Source organism: Manacus candei, unplaced genomic scaffold (assembly GCF_025592945.1).
Source record: "Manacus candei isolate 608988 ecotype Guabito, Panama unplaced genomic scaffold, ASM2559294v1 h1tg000153l, whole genome shotgun sequence".
NCBI lineage: Eukaryota > Metazoa > Chordata > Aves > Passeriformes > Pipridae > Manacus > Manacus candei.
The window spans coordinates 3,680,839-3,700,168 of record NW_026138201.1 but is presented as its reverse complement, the minus strand read 5'-3'; the positions used below and the strand labels follow the sequence as shown (position 1 = coordinate 3,700,168).

Below are 19,330 nucleotides of genomic sequence, written 5' to 3'. Positions count from 1 at the left end.
GGGGCCGGGCGCGGCCTTGGCATGTCGGGCGAGTGACCCCCCCCCGCCCAGCGCGGCGCGGGCGCTGTGGCCCGTGGCGGAGGCGCGGGCAGGGTGCGCCGGGCGCTCCCGCCGGCGGAGCCGCGGTGCCGGCGGCGCCGGTGGCCGCGCGGGGCCCCCGCGGGCTCCGGGGTGGGCGGAGCGGGGGGGGCTCCGGCCGCCTCTGCCACCCCCGCGGGCGCAGGGCGCGCCGGCCGGAGCCGGGCCCCGCGGGCCCCGCCGAGCCGCCCGCGCAGGGCGAGCAGGGCTCAGCCGCATGGAGGGCGCCCGGCCGGAGGCGCCCGCGCCTGGCCCCGTCTAGGGCGGCCCGCGGGGCTCGTCCCTCCTCCTCCTCCGCCGAGCGGGGCCGCGGCCGCGCCCGGGCGCGCCGAGGAGCGGGAGCGGGGCTGCTGCACCACAGGAGGAGCCGGCCCAGGTGAGGAACGCGCAGCGGGCGCCGAACGTTTCACCCGCCCCCCGCGCCTGGGTGCTGGGCTCGGGACACGGCACAAACCTCCTCCTCGTCCAACCCCCCACCAAGAGCGAGATGCGGCCCCAGTCCTGACTTGTGTGGTCCTCGTTGCTTTGGTATTTTAGGTTTTTTTTTAAATGAGCTCGTCTGTGGGTTTTTTGAGGTCGTGTGTTTTGTAATTCAGCAGAATTACGTGGAAAAATAGGTTATTATGGTGGAAACTGATAGACCTCTCGGTGGTGCCCCGCGACAGTACAAGAAGCACTGGAAACACGAAAAGTTCCACCTCAGCACGAGGAGGAGCTTCTTTATGCCGAGGAAGAGCATGGAAGAGCTGCCCAGGAAGGGCGGGGAGTCTCCCCCTCTGGAGACATTCCAAAAACACCTGGACGCGTCTCTGTGTCACCTGCTCCAGGTGACCTTGCCTTGGACTGGATGGTTTCCAGAGGGCCCTCCCAACCCCAGCGATTCTGGGATTCCCTGAAACCATATGGAAACATCTGGAAGCTGCATACATTTGATGGGAAGTGTGTGGTTGAAGTTCAGTGCTCTGAGTAGCTAGTCTAAGACTAGTCTAAGATTAGTTTTCTTATGTAGTTTGGGTCCCTGAGCAAAGATGTCCACCCTAACACAAGGGTCTGATGTTCTTCCAGAGATAATTCTCTCAGCTGTGCTGTGGGAAAGGAAGACCCAGGCTGTGGATGTGGAACAGGAAGATGTTCCACACTCCATTGCAGAGGGCTCAGGCTGCATAGTCGGGAAGAACACAAGGAGAGCTCCTTTAAGCCTTGCTGGATAAGAAACATTTACACTATGATTTCACACTTAGTGTATTTATCAGTGAGAGACTGTAGTACAGATGCAAATATGAGTTTAAAAATCAAGAGGTGTTTAGCAAAGTAAAGGTTGAAAATCAGTTTAAAGTCTGATTATGGTACTTGAAGTTCCGTAAAGCTTAATCATAAGTTGGTTTTTCCATGTAACTTTTTTTTAGGAAATAAGCTTTAAGTAGGAAGCAGTTTCTGCTTATTTTTTTAAGTTTCTTTTAACTAGGGAAGTGGAGAGGGCAATACTGTGAGTTCTTGTTGCCTTCTCAGCAGTATAATCTTTTTTCTGCATTTTTCCTCCTGAGAAAAAATAGTTTCTTCTGGTTATAAACCTAGTCTGCTAAATATGGATTAGTTAGAGTTCAAGAGGAATGTTTGTCTCCATGTAAATAGATTTTTAAAGTGGGGATTTTTGTGTTTTTTTAAAAACCCTGAACAGTTCTGTCAAAGTTATAACAGAATCATAGAATCACAGCATGGTTTGGGTTGGAAGGGACCGTGGGCAGGGACAGTTTCTACAGTTTCTCCCTGATTTTGATGTCTTGTTTCTTTTAGGAAGAAAATGAAAATATTTTCTGAGTCTCATAAAACTGTTTTTGTGGTGGATCACTGCCCCTACATGGCAGAATCATGCAGGCAACACGTTGAATTCGACATGTTAGTGAAGAACAGGACACAGGGAATTATCCCTCTGGCACCCATCTCCAAGTCCCTATGGACCTGCTCTGTGGAATCATCCATGGAGTACTGTAGAATAATGTATGATATCTTCCCCTTCAAGAAACTGGTAAGTTCTTCCAGCCTTCTTGATGGTATGAGGAATATTTTTCTTTTATATTTAAGTGTTTTAAAATCATTAACTGTTGGTTAGATTGAAATATGAAATATAATTTATTATTTAAAATTTCTTTCTGCTGCTGTCATGCTTTACAGCACTTAAGTTGGTTTTAGTAATATATGAATCCTATAACATATTTAATTTTGGGACCTTTCATTGTCTTACTGTCAGTTTATAACTTAACACAAGAGATGAAGAGGGGCTTTAGGGCAACTTAGAGATTTATTCCCTTGTTGTCCTGAGCTGTAACTTTACAAAAGCTTCAAACTGAATTTTGTTGCTAGACACACTTAGTAGCTCTTCATAAAGTTTATGGTGTCAACTTTGAAGGAATTCTTGGCTTGAGGAAGAGGTAGGATCACCCTGAAACTGCCAGTTTGGGAAAGTGGGAGTGCTTCCTGGCACACACAGCTCCCTGTTTTTCTAAATATGTTTTCCTAGGTGATGTTTTTTAAATCTTGTTGGATATTTACCTCATGATATACTGTGACAGTCCTTGGAGAATGATGTGCAGTATTGCAGTATTAGATTTTATTTTCTGGCTGTTCTGCTGAAAAGATTGCATAATTATTGAAATACTTAATAATCTGCAGTTCTAATTTGGTGTAGAGATTGGTTTTATGGCTTAAAAATATAAACAGAGTAAGAAGTTGTTACTCGTATTACTAAAGGGAAAACTGAACATATCAGGAGTGTGTGATTTTGGTGGTTTGTTGTGTTATTTTGAGTTTGCTTTGTCATTGCACATCTGCAGAACATCAGGAAAAAGGAGTGTAATTCATATTTGTTTGGATTTGGGGAAATAACAATATAGTATCTGTTATCTCACATGTGATTTTTTGATCCTTTCAGGTGAATTTCATTGTGAGTGATTCTGGAGCCCATGTCTTGAATTCTTGGACTCAAGAAGATCAGAACTTGCAGGAGGTATGGTTTGTAGCTGGTCTCTTGTAGGTGTAGTTCAATTGTGAAATAAATAGCAATATTTCACTATGTTTAGTATGAAATAACTCTGGTTAATTAAAATGTTGGTGGATCTGGTCTGAAATTGTTGCATAACAATTTCAAGTAGCTGCCTGTGAGCCTGGATTACTCTACAGACAGCTTTACAAAATTTAGGGTCTCTTACTATAGACTTACATCACTAATTTAATATTATTTATTTTAATATGTGTTTCTTCTGTAATTTGGTGCTACTTATTAAATTCCTTCTTTTTTTTTTAACAGTTGCACGGTAGGCAAATAAACCTGTAAGTGCATCATAATACACACACAGAAAATAAACACAAACCATGAGATGCATCTGATTTTTTTTCCCCAGCCAACAAGAACATCGATTTGGGACTTAAAAAGAAACAGCACAAAAAACACCCCACAAATAGACAGACAACAAACAAAAAACCCCAACCAACCAAAACTCCCCAAACCAAAACAGAAACAACAAAACCCCCAAAATCTAAACAAAAAATGAGGATATTATATTTTCAAGGCTCAGTCATCATCATGGCTGGGCTTCGTGAACGAAGATTTGGGGAGGGCTCTACCCACATTTGTTGCAAGCGCGTTGATGGCTGAAAAGGCCAATACGAGACAGGCATGTCCAATTGCAAAAGGCACAGCAGAAAGACTCCTGAGGTGGTATATTCTGCAGGGCACGATTCTTTCTGCATTGTGTTTTCTCCTCGAGAGTGACCCTGCGTGTGTTCTCAAAGGAAGCAGCAGCGTTATAGATGGGGTGTCTCCAGGCCTCCTGATTGGAGGCCGGAGTAGACCAGTTATGTTGGTCAATATGGCTGAGGCTGAGATGTTGTTTCAGGGAGTCCTTTTCTTTGGGGCTCCTCTCTTGCGGCAGCCAGTGGCAAGTTCACTGTAGAGCAAGATCTTAGGGAGGTGGTGGTCCTACATCCTTGAGACGTGCCCTGCCCAGCCCAGCTGTGTTCTCAGCAACATGGCCTCAATACTTGTGACAGCTGCCTGTTCTAGAACAGATGTATTGGACAGATAATCTGACCAGTGGATGTTTAGGATTGTACGGAGGCAGCGTTGATGGAAGCGCTCTAGGGGACACAGGTGGTGGCAGTAGATGACCCATGATTCAGATCCATATAACAGAGTAGACAGCACTATGGCTCTGTAAACACTGATCTTGGTACTTTTCTTCAGGTGTTTATTTCACCAAACTCTTTTATGAAGCTTTCCAAAAGCACTGTATGCCTTTGCTAACCTGTTGTCTATCTCTTTGTCAATCTTACCATCCAAGGAGATGAGGCTGCCTAGGTAATTAAACTGCTGAACTGATTTGAGCACTGATTGGCCAATGGTGATATGGGGATGATGGAAGACTTCCTGAGGTGCAGGTTGATGGAGAACTTCTGTCTTCTTTAAGCTGACTTCCAGCCCAAAGAGCTCAGCAGCGTCTACAAAGCAGGATCTTAAATGCTGCAGAGCTGCATCCCCATCAAGGCTCTAACAATTAATAAATTGAATTCCAGAGGTTGATTTAGGGCTAGATGTTTCCCAGAAGGCCGCCAACATACAATGCTGGTTAATTGTTTTGTTTGTTCATCTCCCGACAATATTAATTAGCGCGTTAAAGTGATGACGTTCCAACTGGATGGAAAGGACATTCCGGTGCTCATTTCCATGTTTTTCACCAGCTGATGGCAGCCTTGGCAGCTGTGGGGCCCCCAAACCCCCGAGCAGACCCTGAGTGCTGCAGCATCCTGCACGGGCTGGTGGCAGCGGTGGAGGCTCTGTGCAAGATCACTGAGTACCAGCACGAGGCCCGCACCACCCTCCTGGAGAACGCGGAGCGCGTCGGGAACAGGGGCAGGATCATCTGCATCACCAACGCCAAGAGGTGCGTGGGATCGTGGCCTTCCACCCATAGAGGGTCATCTCAGACATGAATTAGGTGCCTTCTTTGCCTTATTGGAAGTGTTGTTTATGGAGGTCTGGAAATAGAGGAATGTTCAGTGGTGCTTTGAGCCAAAAGATTGATGATCCGGCATTAAAAGAAATTCCCTATCTTTTTCCAGTGATAGCCACGTTCGGATGCTGGAGGATTGTGTTCAGGAGACCATCCATGAGCATAACAAGCTGGCAGCCAACTCTGACCAGTGAGTATTGCTTTTTACACAGTTACTGTTATTGTTATTATTATTATTATTATTATTGTTAACCCGTGAGTATTGCTTTTTACACACTTTTATTATTATTCTTGTTATTGTTACTGATATTATTTTGCTTTTTACACACTTATTATCAATAGTATTATCATCTTTATTATTGTAATAACCAATATAACCATCAATTTCTATTAATATTATCAATATTTGTTTATTATTGGTTTTCTTGTCTAAAAATATATATTTAATATATATTGATGTACTATAAATGGATAGTAATCTACATCTATTATATTATATATTTTGGGGCTTAAAATATTAAAATATACTTCTATAAATATATTTAGAATACTTTTATATGTATACAGTAATATAATAAATATATAATAATGTAAATATATTGAAATATAATTTATATAAGTATGTTAAAATCTATTTATATAAACATATTTATATATAATATATAAGTATGTTAAAATATATATAAGTAATCTATAATATAAAATACATATTAATGCTGTAATATTAATAAATACGTCAAGATACTACTAAAATAAATATTATAATATTATTATTATTGCTTATTATTACTTACTGTTATTTTATTAAGAGAAGCTTAATTGAGTTTCTCTCTGCACATGCCTGGCATATCCTCTCTGAAATGTGGATGTATTTTTTTAATAAAACTTACTCTAATGAGCTGTTTGAAAGAGTCTGTTAAATAGAAGGTGGTAAATCGTGATATTGTATAAACATTCTCTTTCCAGTGTCATCCTTTATCCTCACAGGACAGGTTTTCTTTAGCTTGTTACCTTCTCCATCTTGCCCTAAGAGGAGTCACATAACAATGCCTCGTTAAATCCTGTGTGTTTCTCAGCAGTAATTCATCTAATGCATCTTTTTCTTGATAATGCTGTGTTATTTTTACATTCATCTTTCTTTGACTCTAACAACTAACTTCTTTAAAACTAGTTTTTAATTTCAAAATCACTGTATTGCCTTGTAAAGTGTACAGTAGCTTGAGATCCTATTCCTGGTTGCACCTCAGGCACTTGAATAGCAGGAGCAGGAGTCTCCTGTGTTTTCCTGCTGCAGTTGCAGTTTCATGGATGTATAAAGGATTTGTCCAGGGAATCAGGTTCTGAGTCCACTATAAAGACAGAAAAATGGTCTCATTCCTGTAGGTAGAGATGTGAAACAGTGTCTTGATCTTTGAGCCACATTACGATATAAGCATATATCCAATAACAACAACAACAAAACAACAATAACAATAATAATAATAATAGTAGTAATAGTAATAATCCTATAATTATATATACCCTATTATAATAATAATACATATCTATGTATTATTTGGGTAGTTGTTTTCATGGTTATGGAATCCCCTTATTAATACCCACACTTGGAGGCATAAATCCTCTGTAGTGTCACTTTTTAGCTGGGTAAAGCTGAACAAGGTTGCACCAGTGATATGTCCAAAAAGAAATGCAGTGCTGTACCATCTGAAGAGCCACAAATGTTATGTTTTTATTTTTGTTCTGATAAAAGCTTATTTGGAAGTCTTTGCCTTTGGAAATCATTAGTGTAACCTCGTTTCTACAGGATGCTTTCAGAAACACCGTGTTGTTAATATATATTTATAATTCTGTGTTATAGAAATCAGAATGGATTCAATTTCTAGGAGATAGTAGGCTAAACAAAATGTTTTTATTTTTCAGTCTAATGCAGATTCAGAAATGTGAACTGGTGTTAATCCACACATACCCAGTTGGAGAAGACAGCCTGGTTTCAGATCGTCCTAAAAAAGAGGTGAGGAGCTAAAAAAGAGAAAACTTAACCAAATATTAACCATGTCAGACTTTGTGCAAATTATTGTTAGTTGTTCAGCAGCAAAACCATGTGTGGTGGTTGTTGGAAACCATGTACATACAAAATATTTAGCAATGTATTCATCAATTGCTCTGCATTTTACTGTGCTGTCTGTAAGAATGAAAAAAGGCACAAGAAAATAGTCTTCTCAACACAAAAGGCATCTAGTCCTGCATATTATTTAATAAATAAAAAGGACTGTAACAGCTGCCTTCCTGACATTCTTTTCTGCAAAACTCTGCTGTAGTTGTGCTAAAGAAAAAAGTGAACAGAAGAGAATAAATTGAATTCTAATTCCCTTTGTAAGGCAGTTCACTGGGTTTGGTTTTTGGGATTTTTTTTTTTTGGTTGATTGGGATTTTTGTGGGGTTTTTTTTGATTATTGTTACTGGGTTTGGGGATTTTTGGGGGGGTTTGATTGGAGTTCTTGGTGGTTTTTTGTTATTATTTTTTGTTTTGGTTTGATTTGGGGTTTGTTATTGTTTTTGTGTTTTGATTTGATTTTTGGGGGTTTTTTTGTTGTGCTAGTTTTGGGGCTTTTGTTTGGTTTTTTTGTTTTGATTTTGTTTGGTGGTGTTTTGTTTTGGTTTTGTTTGGTTTGTTGCTGGGTTTTGTTGTTTGGGGTTTTTTTGTGTGGTGGTTTTTTTTTGTGTTTGGTTGGGGGATTTTTTTGTAGTTGTTTTTTTTTTAAGCCCCAAACCAATGTTCTTTTTGGCTGAAGAAAAATCAGATACATCTCAAGGCTTCTGTTTATTTTCCACGTGTATATATGATGCACTGACAGTCCTTATAAAATTACTTTGCTCCTGTTACTCAGTAGTTAAAAGAAAGAAAAACTCTTCCTATTAACAATTAATGACCCAGATTTTTTTAGCACTCTTGAATTTTTTTTCTACCATTTGTAGTAATTGCAATTGTAGCAAGTGGCATAACCTTCAGATTCTGAATTAGATGTAATTTGTGCTTCTTCCTTGTTGTTTCCCTTTGCTGTGGGTTTTTTGGATGGTAGTTTTTCCCCCTTAAACTTAGCAGCGTAAATACTTGTTTTATGAATTTTGAATGAACTGTTCCATGATATTAGAGCCTAATCCATGAATTCTATGTGTCCCTTTGTTTCAGCTCTCACCTGTCCTGACCAGTGAAGTGCACAGTGTCCGTGCAGGGAGGCATTTGGCCACAAAATTGAATCTTTTAGTGCAACAACACTTTGATTTGGCTTCAACCACCATCACAAACATCCCCATGAAGGTAATATTGTGTCTACAGCTTTGTGTGAACTTGCTGCATCACTTCTAAATTTGTTTGAAAACTTTTTGATGTTTATTTTAATTGATTTTTTACATTGTTTTTCTCTCCATATCATATTTTCTTCTTTTTTTTTTTTTTTTTTTTTTTAAATTTTATTTTTTTTTTATTTTATTTTACTAGCCCACATTCAATGTCTGTGACCAGGTTAGTAAAAATCAAGAAGGGGGAAATAAAAAAAAAGTAAAGAAGGATCACAGAACAAAGAAGTTGTATTGCTGAATCTCAATTTTTGATGTAGCAATACAAGCGTTATTTCAGTTCTGTTTGTATTACTTTATATAAATATATAATCTTATTTATCTCAGATTAATTTGTCTGTGATTCTTTTCTCTTTTTCTGGTTGTGTTTAGATATTCTTGACCCTTGTGCATTATAGTGGCATAGTGAGTCTCTTTTTCCTCTGTTTCATTACCATGCCCACCCAACATAAAGGTGTTTGTAACTGAGAGCTGGGTTTTGACTAAGGGTTTCCCAGTAGGTTTTCTAGTTTGAAGATCCATGAACAAGAAACTGGGACAGGATATCGCTGGTTAAGAAACGTATTCAATTAAATCTTTTGGTAGAAGTTGTTTATGTCCCTGTTTTAATATATTTTGCAACTGAGAATGTCAAGGATTAAGTTTACAGTCATTTTCTGATCAGGCAGCAAGAGAAATTTGAAACAGAAGTGTCAGTATTCAAACAAACAAAAAGGGCAGGGGCACGTTACTTCCATGATTTAAAAAATCCATTACCTTCTGATACAGTCAATCAGCAATTGCATCTTTGAAAACTAGCAGTATTGTATGGATTTTACAAGTTAAAACATGATATTAAAATTATTTTCACAGCTTTAATGAAACTTTGAGCATGGGTCGTGGCATCAATGTGACTTAAGTTTGCAAATACCTTGTCTGAAACTTTCTGACCTATGTGCTGCTGTTATGCCTCTCCCTTCTGCCTTTGTCCTTATAGTGATAGACTGTGTTGGGTTTTCTGTGGTTTTTTTCTCTCTTTTTTTTTTTTTTTTTTAATTTTTGTTTTTAAACTTGGAATAAATTACCAGACTTACTGTTCTGTTTTTGCTAGTCCTCTGTGGCTGTCTAAAGATGCAGTGTCCTCTTTGCAGAACGACATTGTGAAATTATCAAAGTGTAAGGAGGTGCACTCTTAGATCTTCTAAGAGGAAGGAAATGATAGTAAGTTCAAAGTGTGGTTTTTGGGTTGGATTCTTAAGATGTTTAATTATGAAAAGTAATTGTCACTGCCCTGCAGCGACTATTTGTTGCTCAGACAGTTGTAACTGTTGGTGGTATCCAACATATTGTAGTTTTCCTTCCCTGATTTAAATAAAGCCTAATTTTTATCTCTTTTACACTATGCAACTGGTCATGAAACCTGTAAAAAGAGAAAGAGGGTTCCAAAAAAAAAGAGAAAAAGCAGGTGGCTGCACCTTTAAACAACTCAGAGAGCAGTTTCCTCAGCGTTGCAATCCCATTGTTGTCTGAGGCACGTTGGAGACTTTTTTTGTTTCTTTCTGGAATGAAAGGTAAATGTAGAATGATTCATTTCTGAAAATGGTGGCCTTTAGCCAAAGTAATTATATTCCTTCTTTCTGCCTTTCTGTTTTAAAGGAAGAACAGCATGCTAATACATCAGCCAACTATGATGTGGAGCTGCTTCATCACAAAGAGGCACATGTTGACTTCTTAAAGAGTGGTGAGTAGAAATAGGCCTCCAAAGGTGGCTTTAAATCAGCTAGCTGGAATTATTCACAAAGAAAGGTTGTGAGCTTCAAATTCATGGAAATTTCAGGCTAGAGGAGCAGATTCTTCAGTTCCTTGCAACCCAAAAGACTTCCCTTGTAATGATGGCATTGGAGTTTTACTCATTATTAGCGTGTTTTAATACAGTAATAAGGATATGGCAGTGAAAAAACAGGTCACTTTCACATATGTTCAGGATATTTCTGTGAGATTTAAAATACCTCCTATTTTCTTTCTGAATTTGGAATTATTACCCAGTGTTCCTCTGCAGTGAGTTTTTAATAACTCGAGGTTAGAAAAACACGACACTAAGCCTTATGCAAAATTATTTTGTAGAGGAAACAGTACTTGATGTAAAATTTTGTTAATAAATCAGATTGGAACTTCTGTATTAGTGGAATTAAAAGTCCTATGGTCCATAAATAGCCATTTTGGGAGAGCTAGTGCCTTATTTCCTTGTGAGGGGATTACCATTACTTTGAGGAAAAGGAAGGAACTCCTCTGTCATCTGTCCCCCATATTTTAGTAGAGTGTAGGATTAAAGACTGGTGGAAAAGAATATAGTGTCACAGTAACGAATTGGGACTCACCTGAATTTGTATTAAGATGTCGAAAGCTTAAAGTTTTATTGGAAGGACTCAGTAGTTTTATAATAACTTTTGCAGATTAATAAGCACATCAAACTAATCTTTCATGTGTAAATGTCTGATATGAAACAAAACTTACTTGTAAGATTAGACTCTACCCTGCCCACTTTGTTGCTGGCCCAACCCAGCAGTGTTGCCTGGTGATCTCTGTGTTTTTCCTTCCAAATATTGTGGATTTGGGCATCTTCAGGGACTGTGTAATTCTGAAACTTCATGCAGAACTCAGTTAATTCTTTCCTGAGACAATATGAGCCAAAGATCATGAAGACTCTTAAAGCTCACTAGAAGAAATGTAGTTTAATGTAAAAGAGTATTGATAATATCTGGTTTAAGGCCCTCTGCTGGCTTTTGCAGGACCAGTTACCAGTGAGACCCTGTATGAAGGGATTTTAATAATAAAACGTCTGGTCAGTATATGCCCATGTTATATGTATTTTATACCTTAAAAGTTCAGAGTTGTTTTGCTGTAGTAAAGAAAATGTGGTTGATCACCCCCTTTTTCTGCCTTTCTCTGCAGGTGATAATCATGTGGGTGGCAATAGCAGAGAAGGCACTTTTAAGGAAACTGTTACATTGAAATGGTGCACCCCTCGGACAAACAGTGTGGGTAGGTAGCATGGAACCTTCCAGAGCTGGTTTTAAGCTGGTGTTGAGCACTGTCCCCTCTGTGCACTGCTGAGAACCTGCACAAGGAGGGGATTTGCTCCTTGCTTTTACCTCTGGCTCTATAAGCTCTGAGCACACCCTGCTTTACTAATGGTTGTACTCGTTTGGGTATGAGGTGAGAGAGGTGCAATGCTTTTATTGCTTTGATTTTTAATTTGCTCTGAAGTATCATGAAATTGTTCCTTAACTAAAATTATTTACCCCTCCCACAGGGCCTCATCAGTTCCACAGTGGTTTTTTATCATAGTGGTTTTGAGATGTTGAATTCTTTTCAATTTTAATTATTGTTTTGGGGGTGTGGGATTAGAGTACTGTCTGTACTATAAAAGGTTTATAAGGAAATTAAGTGTATCCAATGCTACTATCAGTAGACTAGTCCCTCTGTATTACTTTCTGAGTAAGGGAGAGATCTCTACCCAAGTCTGAGTACAGGAGGGAAAGGGAATTCCTGAGGTAACACAGGAATCCCCTGGAGACTATTAGCAATAAAGGTTGACTCATTGAGCCAGTAAGTCAAAAATACAGATAAGAGAAATACAGACTATACATTGAAATATTTCAAGAGATAAAGAGCTGGGGTTCCTGTTGGAAGCAGGGCTTGGGAATGTCTTGGGGTCTCAGAGCTGAGGGGGCTTGGGAATCCTCCCAGTGAACCATTGCAAGGAGATAGTGAAGGGAGTAGGCTTTGAGATTGAGAGACATCCAGACCTTTTAGTTCTGCTGGTTGTGAACTAACTTCCTCCTCTTCCTTCCTTTTATTTTGTGGATTGTTTTTCCTGTCTGTGGAATTGCACTCAACCTCTCTGCTCATTTCTGTTTTTCAGAGCTGCACTATTGCACTGGAGCATACAGAATTTCACCAGTAGATGTAAATAGCAGACCTTCTTCATGCCTTACAAACTTCCTTCTCAATGGTAAATTTGTGTGCTTGGCTAATTATTTAATGTTTTAATTTTCAATACTGCAATTAGAGTACTTAGCACATTTTGGGTTGTGTATCACTAAATGTCTACATACTGTAAAAATATCAAGTTTATTGTAACATGTCCTATAAATAAGAGAAGAAAGTTGTTAAATATCCTCAAAGGTGAATGGAATTGTTTTGAAACTTCAAGATGGGAGAAAAGATGTAAAGAAGGAACAAGTATTAAAATCAATGTTTATATGTTTGCAAGCAAAATTGCATTACAAACATCCTTTCAATGGAATATTTTCTTCAGTCAAGTCATTTGAATGTCTAAATGTGCAGTGGTTTCATTAAAAAGTATTTTCATGCATTTTTCTCTAAAGATTCTATACTGAAAAAGTACTTTTGATTAACAAAAATTGTTAGAACCAAAATTAATAGCATATTTCAGATATTTTTGCTACTTTTACTCCCTCATAACAAGCAACTTATTTGAAGAATGCGCCCTTTTATGCATAGTTTGTTTTACTGGAAACAAGGCAAAGGAAGTTTTATTCCTCTGTCTCCAAGAAACTACATCCATTTCAAGCACTAAGAACAGGTATCAACTGGTGCCTTTACACCCAAGTGGTTATTTTATTACTTCTTGGAAGTTGGTTTTAATGAGGATGTTTCTGCAGTAGAGCCGTCTCATATTTATTTATGTAGTTTTAATTAACAATTGCAGCAGGCAGTAACTAATAAAACCGATCCCATTCCCAACAGGTCGTTCAGTTTTGTTGGAACAGCCACGCAAGTCTGGCTCCAAAGTCATAAGTCACATGCTCAGCAGCCATGGAGGGGAAATATTTTTGCATGTTTTAAGCAGCTCCAGGTCAATTCTAGAAGATCCCCCATCAATTAGTGAAGGGTGTGGTGGAAGAGTCACTGACTACAGGATTACAGTAAGATCCTTTAGGGTTTTTTTCTTCTGAACTGTTGCTCCTCTTCTGCATCACAGTAGATGTGTGAAGGAAGTGTTGGTGCATTTTCTGGAGAACTGGAGTGGATTACATGGCCAAACTTTCTTTGTACTAGTATTTAATACAAAATAGTACATCTGCTTGTTCTGCTTCATAAAATGCTTGCTGTGTCAAAGAAGTACTTGCCTCCTTATGCACTATGAGTGTTAAAATTTGTTCTGGGTCTAGAGTAACATTTTTCTTGGTAAATTTTTTCTGTGGGTGGGATACACATAGGACTATCTCCCAGTTATTGTCAGAAGGATAGATTGCACAGGAATGGTTTGTACAATAAATAGAAAAAATGAAGTTGTCAGCTTTGAACCCTGGTATGGAGCAGACAATCAACTGGCATTAATTTTGCATTTCCTTTATTTTTTTCAACATATCCTTTGTATCTCTTGTAAACCAACAGAATGGCCTCTGGAAAAATATGGTATAACTCTTACCATACATGAAATACCTTGCTGATCCAGAAGGCCTCCTCCTGGATTTTTAACCCATGTTTCTATACCACTATTTTTATGTTCACCACGTGAAAGCTGGAAAAGGGCTCAGGTTGGCAGGGCCAGGGAGAGCAGAGGGGGTGGTGCAGGTTAGTGATAAGCCCATTCAGTGAAAGTTCCTGTGTTAGAGAAATGCCTAATTGTATCTTGTTTGGTTATCATTAGGATTTTGGTGAATTTATGAGGGAAAACCGATTAACTCCTTTTCTAGAGCCCAGATATAAGATCGATGGAAGTCTTGAAATTCCATTGGAACGTGCAAAAGATCAGTTAGAGAAACACACTCGTTACTGGCCTATGATTATTTCTCAGACCACCATCTTCAATATGCAAGCTGTAAGTAATCTTTTGTTCTCTTCTAGATTAAGTTCCACCCTTGCCACTTGATGAATTATTAACTCTGTTGTTATGATAAATCACCACAAAATCAGTTTATTTTCACTGATGTACTCTGTATTTAATGCAGTAGATTATTGAGATGCCATCTAAATGGGGTGGAATTTTTGAGCTGGGTAAAGAAAACACACATCTGTTCATACCTGCTCAGAGTTATTGCTAAATTTAGGATAAGAGGATGGGATTTTGTTGTGTGTTCTGTGGTTCCATTGCCTTTCATTTACACACAGATTGTCTCATTGGCTTCTCTTTTGTCTTGCAGGTGGTGCCATTGGCCAGTGTGATTGTAAAGGAGGCAATGACTGATGAGGATGTTCTGAACTGTCAAAAAACAATTTACAATTTGGTCGACATGGAGAGGAAAAATGATCCACTGCCCATTTCAACTGTTGGTACCAGAGGAAAGGGGCCAAAAAGGTGACATGCATCTCTCTCTTTGTTCATGCTGGACTTCTGTCAGAAATACTTTAATGTTTTCATACCAAATTTTCAAAATATAGCCAGAAATAATGTATAGTAAACTTAAATGTTGTATATGCTGTGAATCCTTTACCTGTCTCATTGAAGGGCTGTCAGAGTACTGTGTGTTAGGGAAAAGAACTCCATCAATTTATTACCCAAGAATTTTAAGTGTGCTAAAAAATATGAATGCAGAGATCGTCATTGTGATTGATACAAGTTGGACAGTCAAAGTGGAATCATTTCCAATTAATAAAAAGGAAAACTTAAGCATTTTATAAATGAACGATGCTTTCAAATTGGGATATATTAGAATAGTCAAATCCTTTTGAAACAGTTACTTAAAATATGGGATGCTTCTTTAAAACAAGTATAGAATATCCTGATATCTCAGTCATTGTGATGTGTGTGTTGTGTTTCCAAGAACTGGCTGAAAAGACATTAAGATACAGATTTTCCCACAGGACTGGAAGTTATTTACAGTAGTGTGGTGCAATTCCTTCTTATTTCTTAATCCACAGAATTTAATAATAATTAATTTGCACGTCAGTACATGACATTGCATAGTTAGCAAGTGCCTTTTGGCAGTGAGAGTTTGTGAAAAATGTGATGTGTCAGTGGACATAAGTCATTTCAACTTAAACTTGGTTCCGGGTGTTAATTGGGAAATGTGGAATGCAGTGTACAGGTGGACAGACCTCCAGTACAGGAGAACAGGGAATCTATTTGGAGTTATTTTTGATTTTGGAGGTTCTTTCTTTGTTTCTTAAGGTCTACTTTTTATTTAGTGGTTTAGTGATTCACGAAATCCTGACTGTTTCTTTTTCCTGGCCTTTCTCAGGGATGAGCAATACCGGATCATGTGGAATGAGCTGGAGACCCTGGTTCGAGCACACATAAACAACTCTGACAAGCACCAGCGGGTCCTGGAGTGCCTGATGGCCTGCAGGAGCAAACCCCCTGAGGAAGAGGAGCGCAAGAAACGGGGCAGGAAGAGGGAAGACAAGGAGGACAAGTCAGAGAAGTTGGGCAAAGACTATGAGTCAGATAAACCATGGCAAGAATCAGAGAGGTGCGTTTTCCAAAGTGAAATAAAATTGGAACATAATAATTCTTGTTGTTTTGGATCAGTAAATATTAGCAGGCTTGGGAAATGGGCACCTTATTACAGCACCTGCTTAGTGGACTTCTCGAATTCCCATTTTTACAAGCAGTGTGGTTCTTGGGCCAGTTGTTGCCCACTTTGCAGGGACTTTAGCTTGAGAGGTCGCTGCTCTTGGGTTTTATTGTAACCATATCACCTATTAGACATTAAACTGCTTTATAGAAATACAGAGCATGGCTTAAAACTCAGACAGTTATCTTCTTTTAAGGTCTAGATAGTTTAGTGTTTAGGTAGATCAACAATTTGGATTGATTTGACTCTTCAGTTGAACGTCAGGATTAATGTCCATGTACCTACCATCTCTAATTCATGTTGCTGTTTGAGCTTGTCTGAGTGTTAAGGATCTATCAGTCTGTTCTGGTTTTCTTCTTTCAAACTATTCTAAAGAGATCAAAAAGCTTAATTTGCATGTGTTTTGTGCGTGCTGTGATCATTTCAGATAGGAGGACCTTTTCACCTTTATTGTCACTTTGGCTGAGACCCTTCATGCCTTTCTGTGCTTGATCAAATCCATTCCTACCACTGCATTTAGTTTCAAATGTGGAACAAAAATGGGGACTAGGATAAAAGGGGTTTGCTATAGAATGGGTCTGAATTCACCTGGAAAAGGTAACAGGAAATTGTGTGGTGGTTTTGTATGTTCATTGTTACTTGGTCTTTCCTTCAGAATTCAGACTGATCAACTGTCTCAACAACTACAGTATAAATACTGCTAACTGAAGTGAAATTTTATTTTAAGATCCTTCCCTTTACAAAAGGCTTTATCCAGAAGATTATTTGGCTAGTCTTCCCTATTGTTTTTCACCCATTCCAAGGGGTCAAAGGAAATTTTGTTATGGTATGGGCTCTGAACTATTTTGTGAAGTACAGAATGGTATTAAGAATTATGTTCTGCTATTTTTCTTCACTCTTCTCCTTCCCTCTCCAAAAGGTTAAAAGGTCTTTTGGATCGGGAGAAAGAAGAACTGGCAGAAACTGAGGTTATCAAAGATTCCCCTGATTCTCCTGAGCCCCCCAACAAAAAGCCTCTTATTACAATGGATGAAATGCCCACAGTTGAAAAGGCAAAAGGTAAACCAGAAGAACTGCAGCATTTATTATTATTTCTTTTAAAGATAGATGTTATTGCATCACTCTGTATTTTCTAAAGGAGTGAGGTGAATCGTTTTTGAGTTGAAGCTAAGTCAGTGAAGATAATTTTTGATGTTGAGATTCTGCATTTAAAGAAGAGTCCTCCTCATGTGGAACAACTCCTCAGTTGTTATCACTTTGCATATTTTGTGTTTATTCAGCCTCTTTTATAAGGCTGTTTAATATTAGTGGTTTTGACATGTACTACCACAGTCTGTAATTCTTTTAAGCCATTATAATGGTTTAAGAATTCAGAAATTAGATCACTTAGACTCTTTTTACTTGGAATTTTAGGACCAATGTCCTTGCTGTCCTTATGGAGCAACAGAATTAACACTGCCAACTCTAGGAAACACCAGGAATTTATTGGTCGTTTGAACTCTGTCAACAACAAAGCTGAGCTGTATCAACATCTGAAAGAGGAAAATGGGTTTGTATCAGTAAATAAAGCACTATAGCTGGTGTCAGTGTGGAGGAACACTTCAGTTTACAGCATTAGAGACTGTTCTTCTGAGGATTAGAATGTATAAATACATTTCTTTGCCTTTAGTGTTGATGGAGAGCTACAAAACAACCTCCTCTTTAGTCACTAAGGTGATGGTAGTCAAGGGTCAGTGTGAGAGGGGTGAAAAGTGGTGAAGTCCTTGAAACAAACTGCCAAGGGTCAAGTTTTCCAAATGGATTCCCTAGTCACATGAATGTTCTCCAGACATAGGAATATTTTGTCTTTTGGTGAGGTTGATAGTGGATAGCTTTTCACAATTGTTGCTGGAATGTTCCTGTGCAGAAACCTCTGTGATGGCTGCTCAGAGAATTAGGAGGAGGAGATAAGATAGTTGGGGCAGGGGAAGACAGGATGGTCAGTGATGGAAAAACTAGTTATGAAAGTCTTTAAGTCTGATAGGTTTTTTCTGAAGCTGTTTATCACATTTCCAATAACAAGCCTCACCACTTGTTTTGCATTTCAGAATGGAAACGACAGAAAATGGAAAAGCGGGCCGGCAGTGATGGCTCATTCTGTTCCTTTGGACAAAACTTGGCCAAATCCTAGAAATATTTAATGCTGGAATTGCTCTTGGTACTGTTTGAATACAATTGTATAGCTCTGGTTGAATTGGTTTTTACATTTTTTCTATTCCTATTTTTGCTATGAAATACGAAATCTGCATATCACGTGAAACGAGCTGTGTGCGAACAGGAGCTGTCCTGAAGCATTCCCAGTTGTGCTTTGGGATGAAGAAAATCCCTGCTCCCATGGACTAAATCAAGTAATCCAAGATGTTAGTCAGCTTAAAGTCCTTTCCCAGAAGTACTGGTTAATATTTCCAAATCAGTGATGGTTTAAAAAAAATATTTGAGTAATTTGTAATAAGCTGATAACATTGTTAATTTTGGTTCATGAAAACTTTTATTTATATGAAACTTCCTCAGGAGCCCAGAATTATGGAAAAGACCTCACACTGAGTTACTGAGCTGAGAAAATGCCAGTCTTGGTTTGCAATTAAGGAGTGGGAGGGTGAGGGGTTTTACAGATAAAAACTGTTGGTTTTAAAAACTGTTGACTTTTAAAAATTGAATGGAAATGGTCTTTAGAAAGCAAAGCCTTTCAGGTTGTTGTGTTGGAGTTAAGGCTTTGTAAGCAGAAGTAAAATAAATTTTTTGCTAATAATTATTTTTCTGATGGAGTGTGCTCTCTAAGACACTGGTGGTTGTAGGTCTGAGCTCTTTGAAGAGACTTAGTCTGAATATTAATGGCTGTGCAATAACAAAGTAGGTGATCTATCTTCAGTTTCTTTGAGTAGAGCCTCTTTTTCTCTTACTGGAGAGTAAAATTCTCAGCTGGGAGAACTTGCTGTGATCTAATCCTTTCTGAGCTCTCCAAGTGCCTCAGCCTTCCTCTCATCTGCATCTGGCTCCTGTAAGCAACTGAAGCTCTCACAGATTCGCTATATCACAGTTAAGTTGATTTAAGGCCCATCTTTGTGAGTTTCTCTGAAACTAAATCAATATATTTGAATTTTTTTGCCTGAAACTTTAATGATGCATAGACCTGAACACAAATATCATGCAGCTGTTCTTTGCTTACATCAGTAGCTGAGTCCTTTGTTCAGCTGTTCTTGACTAATTTCAAGGTGATTATTTAGCCTCTGTGATGCAGACGTGTTTTCTGCTGAATGATTTCTGGACCATTTTTACAGAGTGATGAAATAGTACTTGCATGGTAGTACTTTTGGTCGCATTCTA

General features: G+C 38.8%; 1 protein-coding gene across 1 annotated transcript; it reads left to right on the top strand.

Moving 5' to 3' along the window:
• The first annotated feature begins 257 nt into the window (after positions 1-257).
• On the top strand, positions 258-18,758 carry INTS13 (integrator complex subunit 13). Its single transcript, XM_051772398.1, has 17 exons — positions 258-454; positions 1,873-2,104; positions 3,008-3,082; positions 4,813-5,015; positions 5,194-5,274; positions 7,005-7,095; positions 8,275-8,403; positions 10,077-10,161; positions 11,373-11,462; positions 12,346-12,435; positions 13,194-13,372; positions 14,101-14,271; positions 14,594-14,748; positions 15,632-15,862; positions 16,887-17,026; positions 17,381-17,516; positions 18,055-18,758. Exons 2-17 carry the CDS (start codon positions 1,880-1,882, stop codon positions 18,092-18,094), a joined length of 2,121 nt encoding a protein of 706 aa, XP_051628358.1. The 5' UTR covers positions 258-454; positions 1,873-1,879; the 3' UTR covers positions 18,095-18,758.
• Positions 18,759-19,330: the final 572 nt, after the last annotated feature.

Coding starts and splice junctions, on each gene's coding strand:
- INTS13 (XM_051772398.1), top strand. CDS start 1,880: ATGAAAATATTTTCTGAGTCTCATAAAACTGTTTTTGTGGTGGATCAC. Junction 11,463..12,345: donor CCCTCGGACAAACAGTGTGG/GTAGGTAGCATG, acceptor TCTGTTTTTCAG/AGCTGCACTATTGCACTGGA. Junction 14,749..15,631: donor AGAGGAAAGGGGCCAAAAAG/GTGACATGCATC, acceptor GGCCTTTCTCAG/GGATGAGCAATACCGGATCA.